At 43.1% G+C, this 19,834-nt stretch overlaps 1 protein-coding gene across 1 annotated transcript in view; it reads right to left on the minus strand.

Annotated features, from left to right (window-relative positions):
• Positions 1–3,043: 3,043 nt before the first annotated feature.
• REELD1 (reeler domain containing 1) overlaps positions 3,044–19,834 on the minus strand; it is a 30,239-nt gene continuing 13,448 nt past the window's right edge. Inside the window, exons 3-9 of the mRNA XM_039254291.1 lie at positions 17,842–18,081; positions 15,796–16,049; positions 12,092–12,314; positions 10,132–10,295; positions 6,824–7,136; positions 6,238–6,301; positions 3,044–5,426 (exon numbers count right to left, since the gene is read on the minus strand). Of these exons, the coding sequence (XP_039110222.1) occupies positions 4,818–5,426; positions 6,238–6,301; positions 6,824–7,136; positions 10,132–10,295; positions 12,092–12,314; positions 15,796–16,049; positions 17,842–17,906 (1,692 nt within the window). The 5' untranslated portion in view covers positions 17,907–18,081 and the 3' untranslated portion in view covers positions 3,044–4,817. The remainder of the gene's footprint in view (positions 5,427–6,237; positions 6,302–6,823; positions 7,137–10,131; positions 10,296–12,091; positions 12,315–15,795; positions 16,050–17,841; positions 18,082–19,834) is intronic.

The raw sequence follows: 19,834 nt of genomic DNA on the forward strand, positions 1-19,834 counted from the left end.
TCAGCCTCTCTATGCCAAGAACTCCCCTGAGCCTTGGATCTGAGACAAAGAACATTCCCTGCCCAGGGCCACAGTACTCTCGTTCACCTCTAGACATTTCCTGCTGCCCACCCACCCTACCTAGAACTGCCCCAGGTGCTATATATTCAACTTCAATTCAGACCAAGAACTGGGGACAGCAACATAAACCCAGAACTTTCCATTCACTCACTTAGCAAATTTTTATTGATTACTTACTATGTACTAAGAACAACTCGAGGTGCCGGGGGAATAGCAAAGAGTAAAACAAAGTCTCTGCCACTGTAAAACATCCTAGTCAGGTGGAAGCAGAAAATAAACACAAATAAATTCATAAGACTCGGGAAGTGATAAGTACTATAAATATTGTAAAGCAGGGAGGGACATAGAGAGCAAGAAAAGGCTGCAATGGCCAGGAGGAGTCTCTCTGATAAGGCAACATTGGAATAAAGCTCTGAAAGCTTGAGGATGTTGGAGGGGATGGGATTGTAGGCAACAGGAACAGCCAGAGCAAGTGATCAGAATGGAGTGGTGTGGTGTTCAAGGACTGCTCATGACCACGCAGTGGAGGTGGGAAGCTGGGAAGAAGGTGGGCGGGGGGGCCAGGTCTCACAGTCCCTGGTCAGCCCAATCAGATGTTCAGACTTTATTCTGAGACAGGTGGAAAGCCACCCGAGAACTCAGAGACAGTCCGGCATAAAGTGAGTTATGTTAAGTCAGTCAGTTAAGGGTCCGATTTTGGCTCAGGTCATGATCTCATGGTTCCTGGGTTCGAGCCCCATGTTGGACTCTGTGCTGACAGCTCAGAACCTGGAGCCTGCTTTGGATTCTGTGTGTGTGTGTCTCTCTCTCTCTCTCTCTCTCTGCCCCTCCCACTCGCATTCTGTCTCTCTCTCTCAAAAATAAATAAACATTAGAAAAACATTGAGCTATGTTTTAAAAACAAAAAGGCACCAAAGAAGCCATTTGACAGGCCTCAGTTGTCCTGGAAGCTTCACTCAATTATCAACAGAGCGGAATCTCAACACATTCACATTTTCTTTCCGCATGTAAAAAAATGGAGTAACAAATGGAATAAGCATCAGACTTCCTTTTATCCTAAAGGCCCTCCTAATACTCTAAACCAGGGGTGACTGCACCTGGTTTTGCAGTCCCCGAAGGCCTCCACTTGCAGAGAAGATGTTCTCAAGTTTGATAAAATAAGTGTTGCAAATTCATTTAACTTGAATAAAAGAAATTCCTTGCCACCCACCACTTTTAGAATAAAGAGGTAGTTTGGGGTAGAGTGAAATCAAACCACAGAGCCTGTATCCCAGAGAGGCGGGATCACTGGTGAACACCAGAAGTCCAAGAACGGGAGAGGGTATACCTGTAATTTATTCATAAAGTGTCAGCCATCTCTAGACAACTTTTCAAATAAAACATGACACTTGTTTAAATATTTACTGGTTTGTTGACCCATTTTTGTTGTTGTTGTTAATTAGATTTAAAAAAAAAAAAAAAAAAGGCAACAAACATTGTCACAGCAAATTAAAATCCAGGAAGCCTCAACAGCGGGATAGCTCAGCCGCGCTATCATTAAAGTTGTGATTTAGCGAAAATGTTGTATCCAAGGAGAGAAATCAATTTTAAATATCAGAAATAGCCTTTTAATGTAAAAAGGTTGAGGCTCACCCCTACCCTCCTACTCTCGATCTGCCATTATTAAATGAACACAATAGATGTAAAAACATTTATTTGAAATATAGCTTTCAGCAATTGTTTTTCCTGTGCATTTAGCCCAAACCCCCTTCTCTGAGAAGTGGCTGGCCCAACAATTCTGTAACTGTTTCTACAAAACAAAAAAATTATGTTAAGACTTTGCATTTGAGTTGCTTTGCTTTTTTTTGCTTTTTTTTTTTTTTTTACTTTTAATGTCTTTGTGCTTTAGTAAATGCCTTCGGGTTAACACTTCCTACTGGCTACTCTCTGGGGCTTCTCTGAAGCCAGGCTTAGAGGACCTTCAAGTTCATAGTAACAGAGGGTTTTTATGTCTCACGACTACAGGTCTATGGACCCCATTGCCCCCGCCAAAAAAGAGTTTACTCTGAATGTCTCGGCAAAAATGCATGACCCACAGCAGGAACTGTAGCCAGTGGCTACCATGACAACTAATGCCGTGACCACCTCCATGCACTGGGCAGGGGAAGGAGGGGCCCCCGGGAGAAGCTGTCAGGGAAAGGGAATCATGTTTTTGGTGATCATGGAATTTCTCTAAATGAACTAGATTTAAAGAGAGTGTTGGCTGCAAGGGGATATCAAGTAGTTAGTTATATAGATGGCTAAATGTTGAGCATGGATTTAATCTTCACAACAACTGAAACAGGTAAATAATTCTGTTTTTCTCTGATGGGGAAGCTGAGACCCAGAGGCCTGGCTGACTCTTTGGCACCACTTTACCATTTTGCCCGTGGAGCTGGAGAAGAGGAAACACCTAACCTTGATGTCTGAGATTTCCCTCACCCCTTTCAATGTTTTGCAGGACAAGTCACCCAGAGCACCTCTTGGGGATGAACACCTGTTCCTTCTACTCTCACGTAAGTCCTATGGCGGGTAGGCAGTCTAACTGGAGAGGTAGTGAATTAAACACAGCTTCACATCCTTTGCCACTTCTCCCATCATAAAGTGAAATCCGTTGCCCTTCTCTTTGAAGAAGGAGGGCTGGCCGATGACTTCCTGTAACCACTAGAAAGTGGCGGAAGTGAAACCATGTTACTTCCAAGGCTAGGCCTCAATTTCTGATTTTGTGTGCTTGAAATGCCCATCTTGGAATCCAGCCACCATGCTGTAGAAGCCAGGAAGAACAGGAACAAATTGCTCATCAACAGCCCCAGCTGAACCCCAGCCAGCAGCCAGCAACTAACTGCCAGCCCTGTGAGTGAGTCACCTTTGGTGTTCCAGCTCATTCAACAACACATGAAACAGATGAACTGTCCAGCTGAGCCCAGGCAACCCCAGAACTACGATGGACGACAAACAGTGGTGGTCATGGCTATTTTAAACCACTGAGTTTTGGGATAGTTTATTTCACAAACAATTGTGACACAAATAGATAACAGTCTGTTTTACCAGGAAAATGCCCTCTTGGACAGGTAAGATCTTGAAGGCGTACATGTAGTACACTTGGCCATCTGATGTGATGGCCCAAGGAGAGCTCTCCACTGGTGGAGTCCTCGTCTACATCTTGGGAAGGATTTCATTGAGGAGGGTGAGATATGTAAAGGGATATCTGTGGCCACCATTTGTGTACGGTAAATCCACTCATTTCCACAGTTTTTAGAACACTTTCATTTGTGAACACATAATTACCTAGGTCTCCCTTTCCTAATGAGGCACTTGACTGAAGACAGGAGACAGAGCTGCCCAGAATCCAGGGGGAAACAACCATGGTATTAGTGCCCAATGAGCTAAAAGAGGCTAGAGAAACAGCAGGGTCTATCTCTTTCCCACATCCCCAATTAAAAAAAAAGAAAGTTTTTGCTGTTGAATTGAGATGTCATGAAAGCCTCTCTCCTTTTGGCAAATTACTACACTTTTTCTTCATTAAGTTATTGTGAAAGTTAAATGTGAAAATGTATGCAAAGTTATTAGCACAGTACCTCTACGATCTAGGTGCTGGATAAATAAACATCATTTCCAAATGTATAGTGCTTTTCTGTTTCTTCATTAAAATGCTTTGTGACTCTGTAACAGATCTGTCTCTGAAAAGGCAGCTAATTTCTATGTGAAAAGGCAGCTAATTTCTACGTGTCATATTAGGTGAGCATATTCAAAAGTTATAGTCAAACCTGTCGACTCGAACCCACACAATATCTACAGGACACATCCTAAATCAGAGTGATCTTCATAAATCAAAAGAGCAGGAAGATGGATTTTGTCCATGATGCTGTCTTCCTTTTCTCCCTGAAAAGATGAGTAGAGGCTCTTCTTCAAATTGTGTGGGATCATCATTTTTTTTCATCCTAACCTTTGGCAAAAGGCAATATGTTTGCTAGCTGTTAGGATACATAAGCCTCCCAACAAGTGTAAATGGATGGGAAGTTTCAGATCCATTTACACCAGATGAAGAGCCTTGCTTACTCCACTCTGGTGTTTAAGCGGCATGTACACATTTTCCCACAGATGTGTTCAGTCGAGCTCTCTCAAACTCTCCTTGCTTCAGATCGATTTCCAAGGGGATATGCCAGGCTTCTGAGTTTCCAAGAAGACTGAATACCCTTGCACTCACCTAGTCAACTGAAGGAGAGCCAGTTTTGAAAATGAAACTTTTTTAGGGGTAGTTTGGAGAAGCAAAGTAAGGGCCGTGGTTCTTTTTCTTGCAAGAGACACAACCCCAACATTACTTTTTTTTTTTTTTTCCCAAAGAGTTGGAGGGGATGAGGCTGACATACTGAGGAGGGACAGAATTTCTATTTCTGCAGGTTCCTTAAGGCAACAGAGGAAGCTTAGTGGCCACAGGAGTCTAGTTAATGAGCAGGTTATACAATATTCATTGTGTGGAGTTTAACTCTTCAAACAGAACGTCTAATTGTGAAAAGAAAAAAAGCAGCTAAATTACAGATGTTAAGACAACAAAGCTCGGGAAGAACTCCCTCTGTTGATAAAACGGTCCGCTCACAGCTTCCTTCACTAACTGCTCACTGACAGGGGGTAGGGGGAGCCCCTGTCCTCATCAGCTATTCTCATTAGCTCTGTTCTGGCTGAGACACTGCAGGGTCTAGGGAAGGCCACTCAGAGGCCTGCCTAGTACCGCGATCTTCTCAGAGGACTGTTTTCTCGCTACCCACAGAGGAAGTGATCCAGTTGTATTCCACTTCAACCGAAACAAAACTGTTCTCCCCGATCTTCCTGACATGTACGGTCTCATCTTCCTCACTCCTGGTAACAGCATCCCCAGCAGGCTCACTGAAGGACACTTCCTTCTGTGTGTGGCAATATTGGGCATACAGGTAGTGAAGGCCAGCGGCAAGGGCCATGCCCAAGGTGGCTGAAAGGCAAATCAGGAGTCCCAGCTGGGGAGTCTTGAGCTGGATCCCCAAAGGGGCACTGGGTCCCTCTTGCCCAACCTCAGACCTTGGGTTGGGCTTCCTGAGGTATCCCCCTCTGCCCCTTCCATTTCCCTTCCCCACTCTGGGCTCCTTGTACTTTGACTGAGGTAAAAAGCTGGCAGAAGACCTAGATGCCTCTGACTGGCTGCCTACAGCAGGTAGCCTAGAAGTGGTAGAAGTGTGGAAGACAGGGGTTGGGGTGGCTGCCCTAGCCTCACTCCCAGTGAATGCTTCAGAGGACCAGAGGTGCCGAGGATAGGTAAGATGGACAGTGGACAGAGGGGGGCTCATCACAGTCTTATTAGAGGACTCCATCTTGTCCTAGAAAAGCAAAGGGGAAAAAAGAAGTTAAAGGATCTAGTCTTCTTCAAAGCTGCCACTGAACTTCACAATTAACCTGTGATCCTTAAAGAATCCCAGACAGCAACTGAAAACCCAGCCTTGTGCTTGGTCCCAAAAGAGCTCAGAATAAAATGCCTAAGTAGATAGCTAGGCCCTTGTGATTGATGGGGATGAGGTGGCTAATGGAAACCCCACAAAGAGAGCATAGAGGTCAGTTATAAGAATAAACTTAGGGTCCTTTAAGAGGCTTCGAGACCAATATGGGTGATTATCATCTCCAATGCAGAAAGCTTTGAGTGTCTTTTTATGCTAGGACCCATGAAAGAGGACATTTAATCTTGCTGTAGGTTCCAATAAATTTGAGTAAGAATATTATACCATGTTTTATTTTGTATTCCTTTTAAGACCTCAAAGGAATAGTAAATCAGTGGGCATGTATATTTTATACTGCCCATTGATCCAACCTCTGGAACCACACATGGTATTTTGAGGCCAATATTATAAAGAGGGGGCATAGTGGTGGGGAGACAAGAATTATTAACCGAGGCTAAGTGGGAAAACAAATCACTAAAACTATCAATTTCTACAATTGTCGATAACTTCAGAGACATTGCATGTAACAGAAAGGCTGGTATTGATTGGTAAAAAGATGCTGAATATATATCATACCCTTGCCTCCTCCTCTCAAAGTTCAGCTACTAGTCTAATATCTCTGCTTTCCCAGCCTGGGACTTCCCACACTGCAATCAAAATATCAGCCTCATCACCCATTCACAACCAAGACAATTACCTGTTCATCCCTATCTGAGGGCAGGCAAGTTTCCAATGAACCAAAGCTTGGATCATCCTGAGTCCTAAAGGGAAGGACAGAAGAGCTGAGAAGGGGTCACTATGTATATTGATCAAAAAGCAGCATTTCCTACCATTGCTGTGTATGCTGATAAAATCAGATTTCATTGGAAAAACTCTGTGTTTGGAGCTAAGGGTTATAGGGGAAAAGGAAAGGGCATGGGGAAGAGGCAAGTGAGGATAGCAACAAAGACTCACTGAATGTTTGTATTTATTTTACATAAAATATGTATTTATATATTATAAACTTACATATATAAGCTATGAAAGGTATATTTGTGTCTTATTTTATTTATAGCAGCATCTCAGAGATCTCACCCTGTCCAAAAAGGTAGTTTCCTCAGGTGATTTTCATACCCAGCCCTTTTGACCAGTAGCCCTTCCACAATCAGGGATTCTTGTGCACTTAAGAATAAATATGGTGAGGTCTTTGTCTGTCAGACACCAAGAAGTGTATGTTTTCTCAGCACCTCACTGTTTGACTTCATCCTACCACCTTACCGAATGGTCCACCCCTGACCCATTACCTGAGGTAGGTGCTAGGGCTGGAAGCACTGCCCTCTGAGGAGAATCTCCTGGGAGCCATGAGTCTCTCCAGCCCATGGACATTCAGGGACAGTTCTGGGGTTGGGCTGCTGTCCCCTCTGGGTTGCTGGCCATTGCTGATTGCAGTAGCTGTGTGTGAAGATGATTGGAACAGAGTCTCTGCACCCCCAGGAAACTCCATCACCCAAAAGCTGGCAGGAGAAGGATCTAAACTGTTCTCCTCTGCAGCTCCAGTTAGGGCAACAGCCAAGATGTCTGCACGCTTCTGGGGAAGAGTGGTAAGGGAACTGGAAGCTAAGCAGAGATCCAAAGACACCACAAAAGAGAGTGAGAGCATTTTCCTCATACTGATTAGCACAACCAACTATGATAGTGGGATAAATACTAGAGACTTTAAGGTGCCTTGGGGACTAACCATTAAGTTTGGGCCACTCAGAAGTATCAACAAAAAGATGATCTGCCCAGTAATATAAGCCCCTGACCAAGTGGCAGAGGACTCGATTTCTAACATTTTTATAAATAGTAAGTCTCTGGCCCTCTGAACCTGTACATTCTTAATAGTCATCACTAAAGGAATATAGAAACTACTATGACCACTGGTTTTTTTTTTTCCCTTATCTCTGCCAAAAACTGCTTCTAGCTAGAAAAAAAAGACAAAATCAGAATCCCAGAAATAAAAGATTTTTAAAAGCCCTAGATCTTTCTTGCCATATTCTTAACAGGAAACGTCTCCCTGGTGATGATAATAACTTGAGCCTCTGTCATGGGAAGAGACGAGATCACTGCCCTCCCCTGCCCTCCACCATCTCATTTCCCATCCATGACTGGCCAACATGACAGCCCAGAGCATTAGAAATAGAAACAGCACAGCAAGCAAGCAAGACCAGTTTGGGAGTCAGATTATTGTCTGGGTTCAAATCTCTGCTCCACTGCCTCCTGGTTTGGGGCAAGTCCTCCCAGAGCATCAGTTTCTTCTTTTGCAAAATGGGACCAATAATGGTACCTAGAGCATAGGGCTGTTGAGGAGTGAAATAAGATCACTGATGGAGAAGCCTGGAACACGGTGCACGGCACAGGTGCAAGGCGCCCTGAGGCCTTACCATGATAACCGTTAGGATGTCAACGGTGGTGTTTGCAAACACACACACACACACACATTCGCTGAGGTTTCTCTGGCCAGGGCTCTAACTGGGTTGGAATGCTTTTTTTTTTCTTTTTGTGCCACTCTTCTCCAAAGCCTTCATCACTCAGACACATTGAGAATGAAGTGAAAAGCAAAGAAGCCTAACAGACACACAGAATGTGGCAAAAGCTTAACAGTTTTAGATTCCTGCCTGAACTCTAAATGCATCTGGGCATTTCCTGCAGATTCGTTGTATGATGGGCATTGCTGTGAAGCCTGGGGAGGCCGAAATGCTGCATGGTAGTGACTGTTGTTTCTGAACTCAGTCTAGGAAGAGAGCCTCTTAGATGCCCGACCTTATAAATTACAGTGTGATGAGACTTTAAAACCAGAGCTAAGAAGGCAATTACATTTGCCTCCCAAGAAGCACGGGGAAAGTTTCACAGAGAAGATATTTGAACCTCCCCTTGAAAGATAAACAGATTATCAGGAAGGAAGAACCCGGTTTCAGGAAATGTCAGAAGGCAAAACATGGAGATCAGGCCCCAAAGTGTCCTGAGGGTCTATTGGGAAATAAGTTTGGGAAATACAATATACTATCTTCCTAATGTGAAAATTCATAATTCATAATTGGCCTACTGCAATCTTCTTACAGTTGAGAAATCTATTTCACTTTGGCTAGATGACACCCCCTCCTCCCCCGTCTCAATGCACAGACTAACACACACAGTCCTTTTTCCTTTAGGAAACACTGCGGTTTGTGTAAAGGAATGGGCAGGAAAACAGGCTGGGCCAGAAGGGGAGGAATGTGTGCAGCGTAATAAGGAGTTTATCCTGTAGCTACTCAGATGGGAATCTGTCACACACTCACCTCCCACCCCCAAGACCTCCCAAGGGACAAGGTTCCCAGATGGGTCCTAAGACAGGCTGCAGGGTCAACATGATGCAACTTCCTGACACCCCACTTTTACTCATTTTCATATTAAAACAAACATGCTTGAGATTAAAATGCAACATTTGCATGATTTATAAAATAAAACACAAGACTTCAAACACACGTTGGGTTTGCAGGGTCTTCTTTAGGCCACACTGCCAGGTCCCGAGATCTTTACTCTGCTTTTAGGAGCATCTTTCCGGGAAGGTTGGAGGACTGTGTTGGGCAGTGAGGAGAAGACAGCTGGGGATAAAGGCAGAGTAAGGAGAGTGGCCCGGGATGAGCTCTGAGCCCCGTCTGCCAGACTGAGCAACATCAGGCACGAGCACGTTGGCCAAGAACAAAGGATGGAATAAAGGAAAGTGGGATCTCAAGGATTACAGATTGGATCTTCTGTGCAGGTGGCCAGACACCTTTAAGAGTGTACCATTTGGAGCACTTAACTAGAAATATACAATGGAAATGAGCTCTGTATGACCAGGAATTTTCAGGTGACCACTTTATTCTCTAGCTGGTTGGTTTTCTGTTTTTTTTTTTTTTATTTTATTTTTTTTTTAGGTAGGCTCCACACCCAATGTGGGCCTTGAACTCATGAACCTGAGATCAAGAGTAGCATGCTCTACTGACAAAGCCAGCCAGGTGCCCCTGTTTTGTTTTGTTTTGTTTTGTTTCAGAAGTTCACAGGCCAATCGAGTCTCAAGTTATGTGGTGAGCCAAGAAAAAGTCCATTGCTATCCAAACAGCCTCTCATTCTTGATTCCATTCTCCAACCCAGGCTGTAAAGAGCCAGCTACCTACTATGGAAAGTAACAATTATATCGAGATGAGTTTTATATAAAAAGAAGAAAAGATCATCTCTTTCTTGTGCTCCCTGTGTAGCTCCAGGGGTCTGAAGAAACCACTGAGACACTGTGATGATCCATAGGTGTGGGTGTAGGGGGAGATCGCTGCCATTTTTTGGCTCTGTAGCAGAATCCAACTGTCCACCCCAGGGCCCACTTTAATTTGGAAGGTTGAACCACACAAAGTCTGTTTGCCACAACAAACAGCATAGGCAAGTGTCCCCTCCTGGCCACAACCGTGTCCCTGAGAACTACAGCAGCCAGCCAAGGCAGGTGTTTATTGTTCATGTGGCCAGAGCTGGGACCAGAGGCTGTAACTTCTAAGTGAAAATAGATAGCTATAAAAATAACAATGCCAATCAGGCCTCTGAGTCCCATGGCAAGCTGTACCTGGGGCAGTTCCTTCAGTTCCCTCTGGTCGCCACCCGAGGATTGGCATCAGTGAGCCTGGGTGCACGTGGCCATCACCCAGGGCTCTGCTGCCTATCTGTTGAGACACCACAGGGGATTCAATCCTCTCCCAGTAAACGAAATAGGACTGGACGATGGATAAACTGTGGAAACAGAAAGCAAGATGATGCGAGGATTTAGTTTCCCTTAAATAATACCTGAAGAAGAACAAAAGTCTAAATGAATAGAAAAACGAAAGAGATGATCCTATTGCCCTTTGGGTGACTCCACTCTCTTTAGAAACAAACATTCAATAGCAGCAAACAATTAACACAGGAAAGGAAATGTATAAATCAATTACCCTCCTGAATAAATATTGTCATTAAAAACCTCATTTTGACTAAAAGGTGTCTTCTTGAACTGTTTAGACTCAAAAGGTTCCCTCTTCAACTTTATTATTAGCCATTACTGGTCTATTGTTAATTGAATTACTCTGTTAATTGAAACTTTCATAATTCTGTTGTACAAGTGTATGGTTCTGTTGCAACTGTAGATTCCATTAAAAATTGGAGATAAATCACTGGTACTCCAATATTTTGAATGCTCACGGCTTTCTTGAGTAAAAATCATTTTCACAAACAGTATCTCATTTATCCTCCCCCAAATTTCTCTGAGGTAGGGATTATTGGCCAGTATCATTTTTCCCACTTTAAATATTCAGAAGGTATTGTTAAAAATGTGATTATTTTAGCCGAGGTCACCCAGAGTGTTAGGGTACAAGTACGGCTCAGGCCTCAGGCACAGGGCCACTTCTATCATGGGAAAGGGCCCAGGAGGTGAGCCAGCACAGGGCGCCTTTGGGAGAGGCTACTGATCAAGTGGCTTCACTGTCAAAGGGAAATAATGGTTCCTAAACCACTTATGATGTAGCACATAGCAGCTAAGATGGCAAAGCCGGAAAGAGAAATGGAGGTAATTTGAGAAATAAAAGGAACTGTACAGACTTAAGGACTTCAAATAACACACATTCCCCTGCACTGTATCAGAACCAAAACCCCAGGCAGAAGCCAGGTTGCACCAACAGTCAAGTGGATGGATACTGGCCTTCTCAAATGGGCAAGGTCATTATGCCACGGCTGTCCTGCCTGTTGACTTAGTCTACCAGGAAGGGATAGAAAAGGGGCACTGGTGGAGCAAGGGGCAGGAGATGGTGCTCATATCTCATCGTTCCTAGTACAGAAGGGAAAACCTGGTGGGGAAGACAACATGGAGTCTGGATGCCTCCACCTTCAGGCACTGCCTCCTCCTTATATATATAGGAGAGTGTGGGGAAAAGAAACTGAAGAACACATGCTCTTTCCCAAGAGTTAAAAAAAAAAAAAATCTCTTTCTTGGTAAATGCAAGAGTCTGAAAAGAATGGCAAAGCAAGTGTCTCATTTTGAGTAATGATGTGTATATGGAGTTTACTGTTGCCAGGAACCATTGTAAGCACTTTGCATATATTGGCTCTTTCATCCTTTTACAAGCCCTTGAGGTAGGTGCTTATGCCCATTTGCTAGACCACAAGCCAAGGCAAAGAGACCTCGGTGGCTTTCCTGGGCCTAGGGAAGTGTCTACTTCTCTGTGTGCCTCAGACTCTGTCTTTCTTAGTTTTCCCTACTCTCCCACCGACCCTTCTTTTGTCGTCTGGCCATTATTTCCTGGAGAGGTTGGCTAAGATGCATCTGTGCCCAGAGAGAAAGGGAAATCATGTGCTCCCAAGGCATGGATAACAACAAAGTGGGAAGCCAGGGACAAGTTCTTTGTTACCTACCCCCTCCATAGGCTGTCTAGTTGAGGTATTCCTCGTGTTAGGTGGCTGGAGTAGGGGACAAAGTATGAAGGAAGGGAAAGGAGAAGCCCCCTCTCTTCAAAGTGTAAGGTTCCCTTATTATGAAGCAGCACTTGACTCACTCTTACAGGAATCTGATGTCCCCCACAGGCTGGGCAGGAGCTTGCCACTCGAAGGCCAGGTTTCTCTTCCGGGACTTGTCAGAGTGGGTGACTGTGTCAGCCTCTTGAAAACAAGCCATTGGTTTGGAATGAGGAGGAATGGAAACAAAAGTGCCAGCTATTTGATGATCAGAGACTCTTCGCGCCTGCAGTAGAAATCCCATGAAATCCCGACTGCTCCTCAGGGTCACTGCAATGGAACACATCCCTTCGGGGTGAGCACTCTTAATGTGGTGCCATTTGTGCTTTTACATGGGTATTGTCAAAACTAACAGCTCAAGACAAGCCCTCAGAAAGTAAACAATTCATGGAGGGGGGTGGGAGTTGAAGTGTTATTTTACACCCAAAATAAATTTGATTTAAAACCAAGTTATGTAAAAATGAAATACATAACATTAAAAATTTTTTTAAATAAAGGAGGGGGGTGCCTGGGAGGCTCAGTTGGTTAAGCATTTGACTTTGGCTCAGGTCATGATTTCACAGTTTGCGAGTTCGAGCCCCATGTCAGGCTCTGTGCCAACAGCTCAGAGCGTGGAGTCTGCTTCAGATTCTGTGTCTCTTTCTCTCTCTGCCCCTCCTCTACCCATGTGTTCTCTCTCTCTCTCTCTTTTTCTCTCTCAAAAATAAATACAACATTACAACATTTTTTAAAAAATGAAATACAAAAAAGCTAGGAAAAATGTGGTTTGTAAAAAATATTATAGCTTAAAATGCCTGAGAAAAACCCAATTGCCATAAAGAAAAAGATGATTTAAAAAGTTATGAATATAGAAGAAATCAAAAGACAACTTATAAACTAAGAAAAGTATTTGTAAAGATATAAAACAGGCAGATACAAAGAGTATTAGTGAATCAATAAAAAGATAACCAAACTTAAAATTATCAAAGGACACAAACAGAAAACAAAACAAGGTCAATCATGATTTAGAAAATTATAAATGAGACACTATTTTAAACCTATCATACTAACAAATTTAAAAATGTGTGATTATAACCAGTATTGATGGGACTGGGGAAAAACTAGAACACTCATTCATTAGTGCTAGTACCAAAAACTATCCAGCTCTTCGAGGGGGCAACCTAATAATATTTTCCATATTTAAAATTCAATTAATTGTCTCTGATACATGGAAGGGCCTGGAAAACATTACAGTAAAGTGAAATTAGCTAGACACAAAATGACATATTGCATAATTCATTTACACAAGGTGCCTGAGCAGGTAAACTATCATGAAGACAGAAAGATGGAGATGATCGGGGTCTGGGAGGAGGGAGGGATAGAGATTACTATTTAATGGGCACCGAGCTTCTGCTTGAGGTAATAAAAAAAGTTCTAGAAATGGATAATGGTAATGGTTGTACAACACTGTGAAATTAATGTCACTGAATTGTGCACTTCAATTACAATGCCAAACTTTATATGATATATATTTTACCACACACCAAAAAAGCCTCAAAATGCAGTTTCCCTTTGATCTAGCAACTCCACTTGCAGGAATTTTTCTTACAGACATAAAATACTATGGCAAATTCATTTGTAATTAAATGAGTAGCTAAAATCACGGGTATAAGTGTATAGGCTTGCTAAATGCAACTTAGTGTCTGAGATCATTTTATTTTCCATTGCATTTGAACTTTCATTAATAAGCATTTGTACAACATTTAGTTATTATTTAAAACTAGGCTTGTGCTAGGCATGAGCACACATCCATGAGCAGGACAACACGGTCCTTGAGCTCAAGGAGCTCACAGATTAGTGTGGGATCCCAGAAAAAAAAGAACAGAAAAGAGAACAAGGTGATCCCAGCACAACAAAGTTGTATGTGACCCTTATAGAATCCATGAAGTGCTCCCTCCAGCTCTTGTCTTATATGTTGTCTTACTTCCAATAACAATACAATTATGTTTCCTTCAGGTCACTTTTTATGAGAGTTTTGGGTATCACAGTATTTTGGGTCATTTTTACAGCTCCCCCCTCATTTTCACTCCCTCAGCCACAGAACACGGGGGTGCTGATTGATCCCTTCATGCTGGTGCCTGGGTGTGTACTGTGGTGGTAGGAACCCCAGAAAAGTTGCCCCTAGCCTTGAGTAGTCTCTTGCCTTTGCCCCAGCATGTTCTACACATACTATCATTTTCTTTTTTATTTAATGTTTATTTATTTACTTATCAGAGTGTTAGTAGGGGAGGGGCAGAGAGAGAAGGAGACACAGAATCTGAAGCAGGCTCCAGGCTCTGAGCGGTCAGCACAGAGCCCAACACAAGGCTTAAACCCATGAGCTGTGAGATCATGACCTGAGCTGAAGTCAGATGCTTAACTGACTGAGACACCCAGGCACCCCTATCATTTTCTAGTTTGGGAAGCTCTGTTAGAATAGATTGAATTTCAGTTTGGGGAATATGTTGCTGGGGGAGGGGGTGCAATATATTACTCACATACTTTTTCCCCACCCTTACCAACAGAACAGAATGATTGGATAAAACAATATTTATAGAGTAAATTTTATTTGATTTATTTCCTCTAATTGCCATCAAAAGAATTAGCAGAATCAGGGGCACCTGGATGGCTCAGTCGGTTAAGCGTCTGACTTCGGCTCAGGTCATGATCTCACGGTTAGTAGGTTTGAGCCCCACATCGGGCTCTGTGTTGACAGCTCGCTCAGAGCCTGGAGCCTGTTTCAGATTTTGTGTCTCTCTCTCTGACCCTCCCCTGCTCATGCTGTCTCTCTCTCAGAAATAAATAAAACATTTTAAAAAATTAAAAAAAGAACTTCTATCTTAAAAAAAAAAGAATTAGCAAAATCAAAACGGGGTAAAGTGAACACAGCTGATGTGTTTGAGTTCACACGTGGTTGCACAGATGCTTTTCTGTCAACACTCAGCTACCACTTTCAGTGCCTGTAGATTTCTTCTCTGCTTTTTCTGCTGGGAGCTTGGTCCAAGGTAAGCAGGCATGACTTTGAAGTGTGTGTGTGTGTGTGTGTGTGTGTGTGTGTGTGTGTGTGGTGGGGATTCTACCCTCAACCTGTAAGTGCCCCAGCCCCTCCAACCTCTTGAGAGATGATTCAGAGGCATGTTTTGTGTGGTTTCTTTGAGGGTCTCCATTGGAATTGAGCCCCACTTGTCCACAGCAGTGACCTGCCCAGTCTCAAACTTCCTATTGGTGGCTCTCTCTTCCCTGTCTGCCTTTCCTCACCTGTGCTTCCTGGAATCACCACCCAATAAACCACCTGCACTCATGTTTCTTCTCTGTTTTTGCATGTGCTTAAACTAAAATAGCAGGAAATAGTCTTTTCACTCTGCAAATAACGTTAGTTTTAAATTATGAAAACCAAAAGTCTATTTCTCTCTCTCTCTCTCTCTCTCTCTCACACACACACACATACACATATACACGATACATGAAGTTTACTCAGGGTAATTATATTTATCTTATAAGGATGGATTTTTTTATTATAATGCTATTTGTGCCCTCTTGTAAAAATGAGTATCAATACAGAGATTCATTATGTGGTTTTCATGATACAAATAGTTCATACTTATCTTCAGCTAAATGATTGCTTCTTAGGATTAAGTCAAACTTTAGCCAAGAAAACACATGCTTGGGACATATACAGCTTGGAATTTGTCACTAGGGGCTTGGGGGCCTCTCAAAGCTCTCCCATACATACCTGGAATGGTCTCTCCCGGTAAGTAGGAAGATCTGCTGGTGTGAATGGTGATGTGGTGCGTCCGGGGGTTCTGAGGCTGGGCTTGAATGTGCTTGGGCTGCATGTCCTCACAGGCCACCGAGCCAGCACCATGGGAAAAGGCAGTTGAGTAGGAAGCCAGGCAGAGAGCTGTACAAGCCCAGCCTGTGAGGGCAGCTGGGACCTTCATCCTACCCTTGTCTTGTGTCACAAGAAGTAACAGCTTCAATACGATGCTATTTAAGAAAATAATACGACATCCTTTTGAATGTGACCGATCTGAATCCACACTGCCTTTAACTGACCTAAATCCCATACTGTCTTTAAACCTGAGATAGCTTTAGTGCTGCCTCCCCAGATTGCAAGGGATCAAGGTCAAGATCAAAAAGATGTACCAGGCTGTAGAAAGTGTTTCATTTCTAAATACTTTTTTTAAACCTCTCTTATAATTTTCTTATGAGACCAGACTGTTTCTTTTTAAAGAGAGGATTTAATTAAGTCAAAGAAATAAGGCCAGAAAATATTTGTATCCTAATGTGAACTCTTTACAAGCTGTCTGATCTCCAAGGGCAGTGTGAGCTATAATACATTATTGCTGAAGTGAGGCATCTAGTACTCCAATATGGTCAGGCCCCACGGCATATGGTGGCTTGGTTTAGTATCTTATCTCTACAATTGCAAATTACACAGTTGAATGCTACAAAATTTCTGCCGACTATCTATTATTTGGAAGTAACTGTTAAATTTGCAACACTTTGATATCTTCTTGTCTTTCCTTCTGTTGACTGGATTTAGTTATTTCACTACTTTTTCACAGAGAAGATGAGCAGAGAAAGCTACATCTGAGCCGACCCATTGTTAAATTTATTGGCAGAAAAAAAATTGACTCAGGAATAGAATAAAATGATTGGATAAAAGAACATTTATAGAGTAAGTTTCATTTTTGTTTCCCAGCTCTAATGCCATCAACGGAATGAATTAAAAGTTTACTGTGTAAAAAAAAGGAGTTCTCAGATGAGAATAATGTGAGAGATAGCAAGTACGACAGGTGAAAGCTCTCTGAATAAGCATTTGGGAGCGCCTGAGTAGCTCAGTGGGTTAAGCGTCTGGCTCTTGGTTTCAGCTCAGGTCATGATCTCATGGTTCATGAATCTGAGCTCCACTTCAGGCTCTGCGCTGACCGTGTGGGGACTGCTTGGGATTCTCTCTCTCCCCCTTCTCTCTGTCCCAACCCTGCTTGTGTTCTCTCTCTCTCTTTCAAAATAAATAAGCTTTAAAAAAATTAAAGAAAATAATCTATTCAGGATGGTCAGGTATTTTTTAAAGTAGGTTTTTTTGAAATTGTTTATATACACAAGAATTTTCAAAGGGCGGCTAACATGTTGATCGAAAGAGTAGTGCAAGGTGACAATAGCCCCCTGTCTAATAAGCTAGTTTTAAAAGGTAAGAATAAAATACTTAAAATTTAGTGAAAGTAGCTGTTACAAATACGTAACAGCAAATAATCCAGTGTCATCTAGCTCAATCCTGTCTTCACCACCCCCACACCTCTTACGTGGCCCAGAACAAGGAGATGGGAGGGTGACCCAAAACTCTAATCTCTTGGACTTGTCTTAAAGGTCTTTCAGGCAATACCTTTCTCTACTAGGTTTGCCTTCCATGAGGCAAAAAAAAAAAGCCAAAAACCTCTGCACCACAAGGGACCGTTCCTACAGTTTCCCAGACACATTAAGAGATAATGAACAATGAACTCTAAAGGCACATCCTCAGTTGAGGGGACACAGGGCCTTTTCCATTTTATTCCAGAAGGGCCGCAAAGAGATGTCCCTTGAGCCTTTGTAGATGGCAGAAGGTGGTCTTCTCTCCCCATGTCAGACCAAACACAGATGCCTACAGGGGAAGGCGAGAAGGGCCACATCCCACAGACCACGGTCGCAGCCTCAACACCCACCCTCCCCTCCTTAAACCTTGAGGTTTCTGCTTTCCCACCAGCACCTTATCCACCTAACCCAGAAAGACACCACTTACTTAGGAACACACTTTCCTTCCGGCTTGATGGAAAGGCTTCTCCCCTCCGCGTTGCAGAGACACATCCTTTAAACAAGTCTTTTCTTCTCTCTTCTCAAGTCTTTTCTGTCTCTCCTCTAATGGGCAGGATAGCAGCTGTTACCGCTAATCCTCAGCATCCACAGGAGCCGTCCCCTCTGAGTCCAGGTCCAGCCCTAATCACATACTCACACACGGTTTCCACACCAACGTTGTTTGAGCCTGTGAGACAAACCAGAGGGAACTGGAACTGGTTTAGCACACGACTGGATTGGCACCCTCCTCAGGAGCCCACCCGTTTCTCTTGGTTTCCCTCTCAAGGGGAGAATGACTCAGTCAAACACAGCTCAGTGTTCTCTGCTTCTTGAGTCACCGTGAGCTGAAGAAGTTATCCCTGGTAAAGCAGGATGGATGCCGTGGCCAGAGACCAACGTCTGGTATAAAAATGTACCACAAGCACACCCCCTCCCCTTTCAATGGCACTGAGGCTGGAGTTCACAAATTTGCAGACATATAAGAATCACCCGAGACTTTTGATAATAGCACAGAGCCTGTAGGTCAGTGGTTCGCAAAGTGGGGCTTCCAGAGCACAACATGTGGAAAGTGTAAGAATTGCAAACTTCTGGACCCCACTCCAGACTTCCTCCTTCTCAGGTAGGGCTGAACCACATCCTCTCCTGAGAATCTCACAGAGAACATAGGAGGTTTCTCTGTATCAGCAGTGGCCAATAGAAAAATAATGCAAGCATTCATAAGGGGCATATGGACCCCAATGTTTATAGCAGCACTTTCAACAATTGCCAAATCAAGGAAAGAGCCTAAATGTCTATCAGCTGATGAATGGATAAAGAAGATGTGGTTTATATATACAATGGAATACTACTTGGTAATGAGAAAGAATGAAATCCTGCCATTTGCAACAATGTGGATGGAACTGGAGGGTATAAGCTAAGTAAAATAAGTCACTCAGAGGAAGACAGATATCATATGTTTTCATTCATATGTGGAACTCAAGAAATTTTAACAGAAGACTATGGGGGAGGGGAAGGGGAAAAATAGTTACAAACAGAGAGGGAGGAAGGCAAACTGTAAGAGACTCAAATACAGAGAGCAAACTGAGGGTGGATGGGGGGTTGGGAAGAGGGGAAAATGTGCGATGGGCATTGAGGAGGGCACTTGTTGGGATGGGCACTGGGTGTTGTATGTAAGTGATGAATCATGGGAAACTACCCCCAAGATCAAGAGCACACTGTATACACTGTATGTTAGCCAACTTGACAATAACTTATAATTTAAAAAAAGAAACATAATGCAAGCCATATATGTAATTTAAATTCCTTTAATGGTCATTTTTAAAAGCTGTTTGAGAGAGAGAGAGAGAAAGCACAAGCAGGGAAAGGACAGAGAGAGAGGGAGAGAAAGAATCCCAAGTAGCCTCCTCACTGTCAGTGCAGAGCCAGACGCAGGGCTCAATCCCACGAACCATGAGATCATGACCTGAGCTGAAACCAAGAGTAGTCAGACACTTAACCGACTGAGCCACCCAGGCATCCCTATAATTATCTTTTTTTCTTTAAGTAAAGAAACAAGTGCAATTTATTCTAATAATACATTAATCTAACTCAATATTTTGAAAACATTATCATTTCACATGCAATCACATAAAAAAGTATCAAGATATTTTGCTTTCTTTTTGCACAGTAAGTATTTGCTATGCAGTATGTATTTTATACTTCCAGCGCATCTCAGTCCGGACTAGCCCCATTTAAAGTATGAAGGAAAGAAAGGAAGAAAGGAAGAAAGGAAGAAAGGAAGAAAGGAAGAAAGGAAGAAAGAAAGAAGGAAGGAAAGAGAGAGAGAGAGAGAGAGAGAGGGAGGGAGGGAGGGAGGGAAGAAGGAAGGAAGGGAGGGAGGAAGGAAAAGGAAGGAAGGAAGAAAAAGGAAGGAAGGGAGGAAGGAAAAGGAAGGAAGGGAG

Source organism: Hyaena hyaena, unplaced genomic scaffold (assembly GCF_003009895.1).
Source record: "Hyaena hyaena isolate Hyena2069 unplaced genomic scaffold, ASM300989v1 scaffold_476, whole genome shotgun sequence".
In the NCBI taxonomy this organism is placed as follows: Eukaryota; Metazoa; Chordata; class Mammalia; order Carnivora; family Hyaenidae; genus Hyaena; species Hyaena hyaena.